This window comes from Corvus brachyrhynchos, unplaced genomic scaffold (genome assembly GCF_000691975.1).
Source record: "Corvus brachyrhynchos isolate BGI_N302 unplaced genomic scaffold, ASM69197v1 scaffold84, whole genome shotgun sequence".
In the NCBI taxonomy this organism is placed as follows: domain Eukaryota; kingdom Metazoa; phylum Chordata; class Aves; order Passeriformes; family Corvidae; genus Corvus; species Corvus brachyrhynchos.
In genome coordinates, this window is record NW_008237434.1 from 1,506,097 (window position 1) to 1,512,477 (window position 6,381).

The following is a 6,381-nucleotide window of genomic DNA, read 5'->3' on the forward strand; positions in this document are numbered from 1 at the left end:
GTCCATTAGCAGCACATAATGCTCAGTGACCAAGAGCTTCACTCTTTTTCGCTACTTCAGAGAGTTGAAGGTTTGCACTGCCATAGTGTGTTGTGTCAGCGTCCCTTTTCAGAAAGTAGGTGAGTGAAAAACTAGGAGAGGAGTCAACTGCACATGCAGAATGAGCTGAATGCTTTAACATGAAAACAAGTAATTGACGCACTTCAGTTCAGGGCTTGTTTATTATTATTAAAACCAGGTTTGCCTTGGCTGGAAAACTGATTTACTGCTCTGATAACTCAAAGCACATTTATTTGTCACTGCTGCTCTTGGCTTTTATATTCTCAGTAACAGCAGTCTGTTTTCTGTCCCCCTTCAGACCATGACTTGCTTTATTGTGACCAGAAGCAAACGGCTTAACACAAGAAGCATCATCTCAACTGTACTACTTCACAGTTTTTTCTTGCAGCACTCCAGTCTGTTTTGCAGTGCTACTATAGGGTGTCTTTCAAAAATATTAGAAAAACAATTGCTCTAGAGGCTGAGCATGATTTCCAGCTTAAGAACCTGTCTTTGCCCCATTCTTGTCACTGCAAACTCCACTAAGACAGTGGCTCCCCTGGGAAGCTCTGATAGGATTCCTTCTTTGACATTTCATGGTTGGACTCTTACCTTAAGGGCTTTCTCCAATCTTAATGATTCTGTTATTCTGCTCACCTTAGCTTGTTCAGAACTCTACCTAGGCACATCTAATAAAAAACACTGTTTTGTACTGATCAATTGTACTGACTACTCAGTCAGTTCCCAAGACTTATGGCTCAGGCACACTCATTCTCTTTCCATGCAGTAGCTGCTTTAAGTTCTTGTCTCAAGATGATCACTGCTGTTAGGAGTCAGTCCAAATATAAAGTCTTTTGGCAGAGACTGTGGAGTCATCTGTGCTAACTGGTCATCATAGGGACCAAGAGTCCACAGCTTCTCCAATTCATAAACTTCTCGTGTCTCTGGCAGCATGAAATGCACCACTATGTCACCTGCACAGAACAGAAATTCACAATAAATTAATGGGAACAGTAAAGAACTACTACACCTTCAGCTGACCAAGGAGTTCAAGTCTTCCACCCCTTTTATGGATAGATACAACATGTCAGCTGGTAAAGGTCCCTTCCTAAGCTGCTGCTTCCAGTTCTCAAGCAGTGTTAGGAATTGGTCAAAAGACTCCCAAGACTACAGTAACAAAATATGAGGCACAATACTTTAAAATAAGGCACTATCACAGACTCCAAACCAAAGAAATTATGACTTCTATGGGACAGAAGACAGTCAAAAGGAATTTTACTTGAAAGAGTCCCCCAAGGTGACAGATGGATTTTCAGCTTTCTTGTATTGCCAACAACATTCAGCAAAAGCCAAGTAATTTTTCCTAGGTGTGTAGCTCATACTTCACAGGTGGTTTTTACAATGAAATAGGTCCAAACTTTGATGTAGTAAGTTTTTCTGGTTTCATTAATTCTGTGCAAACAACAGTAGAGAATGTTAATTTCAGTGTTCATCTAATGCACTTCTTTGTAGTTATACCCTTAAATTCCAATTCATTTTCAGTTACTACTGTCAATAATTATTATAGTTAAGTAACCAAGGCTGAACATCAGTGGTTGCAGTGCTCTTCACTCATCCATGCACTCTTTTAGGTCAAAACATCAAGCCAGGGTGTGAGATTCTAGAAGTAGCAGTGAAGGAGAAAAGCTTTTTGAATGCAGTCTTTTATATTTGTGTAGAGTTTCACACTTGTAGAATAAAGAATTAAACTCAATTTCTTAGGACTGAGGTTTAACCCCATGTCATGGTATAATGTGGACAGTGAAAAAGTCTGTTTAATAGTTCACTGCTAAGGCAGTGTACAATGAGCCCCCATTTACCCAAACACAGATTACAGAAACCTGAGGAAACTGACTGAAGTAGCTGGTTTTTCCCCCCACTGTTGTTATCTTCAATTTATTAGGACCTGTTTTAGCCACTGAAGAGTGGCTACTGTTTTTTCTCAGTGCCAAAGATACTTAGTGGAAAATCATTTAATATCTCAATGAGTTCAAGCAACAATGGGAATTCCCGACAGCAGAATATTGTGAACTTTCCACAGCAACCAGGGTTCATGGTGAGATACTTCTGTCAACAAAGAGCTCATGCAAACTTTGTTTTTGTCAGATTCACAAATATTTACCAAAATCAATGCACAGCCAGTCATCTGTCTCTTTTCCTTCAATCTGAGCATGAGGACCACCATCTTCTTTGAGATGCTTGTACTGAGAAAAAAAAATGAATGGCAGAAAACTAAATCTTTTGCATTTACTCAAAAGCACTCAAACTTAACAGAGAGGCTTGACTTTGCTGAGTTGTTTTAAAGCTTAAATGGGTTAGATTACTTCATGTTGGTTCTGGGGTCTGCACAAAAGAAAAAGGTTAATATACACTTGCAGTAGTGGAAAATAGGCACAGAATGATGAATACTAAATACAAGTGCGTACAGTAGTCTTTCAGTTACTGGATCCCTACAGCTGCCACCACCACCTTGTTTTATTTCCGATAATAAATGGTGGTTTACACTGGCAGGTTGAGGACGCAGAAATGGAGATGCTGAGCTTATTCTCTTCTCAGATGGAAGGGAGCAGGGCAAAAAGAAGTTTCATCCCCTGCCATGAGGAAGGCACTCAAACCAGCCCCCTGTCTCTTGAGGGCACGTGCCCAACACTTGCTGCAAGCTGGGGGGAAGCACGACCAGCACACAGGTTTCCACCTGGGAACTGCTGCGGGAGAGGGGGCAGCTCAAAGCAGGACTGCATGCAGTCAGCCAGGGAAAGTGGGTAGCTCCCCATGCAGCACATGGTTTGAGACGCTCAGCTCTCCCCAGCCAGTACATGAAGAACCCAAGCACCCACCAGAGCTGGAGAAATTTGACAACTCGAGGCTGAAGTAGGGTCACTTTCAGACCTGGCCATAACCTACTTGTTCCTCTACAAGGAGTATCCATAGATATGGCTCCAACAGCCCTTTCTGTCATGGAAGACAGAACACAAAATAACATGTACAAGCAATGGCTGGCTGGCAAATGAGTCCCACTTCTCTGGGAATGCAATTATCACAAAATGCAGCTGTTCCTGGTTGTTCCACACAATGTTAGCTGCTGGGTAATCACCCTAATTTGCAAACCAGCACGGAAAACTTTCAAAATGGTAACTCAGAACTAGTTCTACCTTCTTTTCTTTAAGATGGCTTGTGAGATATCTTCAAAAGACTCCAACAGTCTGCTCAAAATGCTAAAAAGCCCTGTGTGCACTGCCATCAGGTATCATCAGGTTGCAAAGGCTGATACCTGTTACATGTTTCCAAGCCTCATCTTTAGAAGCTGTGTCAGGTGAACAGATGACAATAAAGCCAAGTGTTAGCTTCTTCCTCTAACATGAAACCAGATGGGGATGTGGGGCTTTGCCATTTACAAGCTCCTGGAAGCAAAGCAGGAAGACCTCATGCTATACCTGAGCACCTCTGTGTTTTACTGTGAGTAAATCATAAGAGTTTAGGAATGGTACTAAAGCTTAACAGCTGCCTGGCAGCGCTCTGGAGCACCTGCTCTGCTTTACATCTTAAGCTTCAGCTACTTTTTACCTAGCAAACTTTCAGTGTGAGATGAGCTCAGCCACTCCCAAGTACTTGCCCAGGCTTCCCAGTTTCTCAGGATGCCCTCTTGGGACACCATGTCTCCCAAGAGGCTCTGCCCTTGCGAAGTTGCTGATTTTACAGCCACCAGAGGCTGCAGCCATGTGTTTGCAGGGTAGGTGGTATTCATTGATTTCTCCTGGTCTGGGGGGAAATGTAAAGCTCCCGAGACTACCAAGTTATACAACAGAGTACATATTAAGCACTTAGATTTAGAATACTCAAATCACATTAACGCAACTTCCAGCTTAAGGCAAAATTTTGGTTTGCAAAGATGCATCAGTTTCTGCAGAGAACACAAGAAACTCCCCATACTTGCTCAGAAAGGCCCTGAAAAGCTAAACCATCTCTCCCGCTCTCCTTTTCCCCCACGAGCCTCACAGCTGAAACCAATGGGACTGGAAAGAAGAAAGTAAAACCAGGAGTGAAAGGAAAAACAGGGTCAGGAAGGGAAAGAAAGTGGGTGGTGAGAAGGCAAACTCCAGGCTGAGCACAGACAGCTGACTGAGATGGGGGCTGCTCATATTTCCCATGCTGTGCTTTTCAACAGTTGCATGGTTCTTCTCTGGCAATAAAGTTTCTCCCTCCCTGAGTTTGGTCCTCATCCCTAAGATCTATCTGTAATTTAATTCTGACCTCTATTTCTGTACTGAAAAGTTCCCTTTCTTCCATAGCCAAACAGCACAGGATTTCTGTGCAAGGATGGCTGCTGCTTCTCCTCTCCTGCAGCACACGCACAGCAGGGTGACTACTAACTACCAGTTTGCTTTAAGCTCATGAGGGGATCCTGTGCCTCTTAAGAGGCCGTATTTTTTCCAGCCTTACAATATACCTGAGAACATGGAAAATTTAAGGATTAGGGTTTGAGAACAGTCAGATAAAGCTATTTTGAATGACTGGGAAAAGCAGTGGTGCTTGTTGGATGAAAATAAAAGCAGACATAAATTGTCAACACCATCTCACATCACTCATGTTCTAGCCACCCAACTGCGATGTCCCCAGTGTTCTACATACAGAGAGGTCTGTTTCTAAAACATATTACCTATATTTTGTGTACTACTGCTAAAGGAAAAACTCACAGTTACTTGCTAGATGTATTCAGGACTAAATTACGTAACGTCATCAGTTTCATCTTACCTGGTACACTCCTACATATGCAATCCTGGCGAAATTCCTTTCACAACTTTTAAAACCATTCCCAAAACCCAGAGAGGGCAGCAAGAACTGTCTTACCATTTTCAGCATGTAATTTGCCATTGCATGAAGATGTCGTGTTGAAAATCCGCTCACAATTATAAAATAATCACAGTATTTTATTTCTGGAGATAGCTGGATGACACAGATGTCCTTAGCATTTTCTTGCCTCAGCAGTGCTACAACCAAGTCAATGTTGAACTTCGGAGGAACAGTATCTGGAACACATGGAAAAATAGTACAGCGGCAAATTTTCTTTTTAATTGCAAAAATAAACCATTTAAAGCCATAAAATAACAATTAACTGAATTATAGCCTAAGCTAGTCACTCACTGTGGAGTTTGATTTGATACTGACAATGCAACATGAACTGCAGATCTTTCAAAATCATTTTTACGACCACCAAAGCTGAGAACTAAGCAATCTTCCAGTAAAAAACACTATGACTAGATGCAACAGTTACCTAAATGAAACTTTGGTTTTTGCTAACTTACTTTTTTCTTGTTGCTGCCATTTAAAAGTCAATAGCATCATCACACTTGTCAATTGAGATGAATTAAACCTAAGTACTCCAACAGACATTATTAAAACAACAGAAAAAATTGAAAATATTTCAGAACAATGCTTTTCAACAATCTGTGATAATATATTGTGATGAAACTGTTCTAGAATATTAAGTAGAAGAAACCAATATTTTGAAAACGGAGCTGACATGATGCAGCGTGAAGACATTTTTTTATCTGCAGACTGAGTAAAGCCACTTTTTTTTCTCTTTTTCCCTAGCCTGATCTGCTGCACAGGATTATGATACTGCAGACAAAGCTTTAGTCCTTCAACAGTTTGAGGAAGCCAGCTTAGAAAACAGTAAATCAGTGCAACTGTGCTCTGTTCACACCATGAAATCAGTTTATTTCTAATTTGCCCTAATTAGGTAGATGCAACTTGTTTGCACACTTTAGGCATAATTTGAATCTGTCAGCAATGCAAGTCTGCCACTATAAAGTGAACGTTAGTGCAGACTGAGCATCAGCACAAAGCCAAGCTTTATATTTCCCAATATAAAGAAAAAGCCAAACAAAAGAACAATAGCTACAATTATATGCATGAATGGGGATATGAAATTGGATCAGATCTCTGTAAATGGAAGGCTTTCAGCTCAGGGCACTCTTTCAACTTTTTGCTGTGGTCACACATCTAGAAAATTAGCAGTGGCCACAGCTCCTCCAGACACAGCGGTTGCAGATGTCAAATATTTGCCTGGTAGCCACATGAGAAGCCTCCAGAGCCTGCCTGGAGAACGGATGGCCTCAACATCACCAGGCACTGACCGTCACGGTCAGATGCAGGCTAGAGGAGCTCTGCTGAACAGCTACAGCCACAAAGCAGCCCTGCGCACACAAGGCTTGTGCCTGTAACTAGCCCTCGCGCTTCGGACGCCGACCTAACGGGGCGATTGCGAGTGCACGGCACAGCAACGCCTCGGGCTCGGCACCA

At 42.0% G+C, this 6,381-nt stretch overlaps 1 protein-coding gene across 1 annotated transcript; it reads right to left on the minus strand.

Annotated features, from left to right (window-relative positions):
- Positions 1-202: 202 nt before the first annotated feature.
- On the minus strand, positions 203-6,355 carry MALSU1 (mitochondrial assembly of ribosomal large subunit 1). The gene is made up of 3 exons (XM_017731187.1): positions 4,927-6,355; positions 2,201-2,282; positions 203-1,013 (listed from the first exon to the last, which is right to left on the minus strand). The coding sequence occupies exons 1-3, from the start codon at positions 4,948-4,950 to the stop codon at positions 835-837; spliced, it is 285 nt and encodes a 94-aa protein (XP_017586676.1). The 5' UTR covers positions 4,951-6,355; the 3' UTR covers positions 203-834.
- Positions 6,356-6,381: the final 26 nt, after the last annotated feature.

Excerpts from the sequence above, each read along its gene's own strand:
- MALSU1 (XM_017731187.1), bottom strand. The coding sequence starts at position 4,950 with ATGGCAAATTACATGCTGAAAATG. Across the intron at positions 2,283-4,926 it reads CAAATTACATGCTGAAAATG|TACAAGCATCTCAAAGAAGA; the intron begins GTAAGACAGTTC and ends TTTTTTTCTCAG. Across the intron at positions 1,014-2,200 it reads CTGGCTGTGCATTGATTTTG|GTGACATAGTGGTGCATTTC; the intron begins GTAAATATTTGT and ends TGTTCTGTGCAG.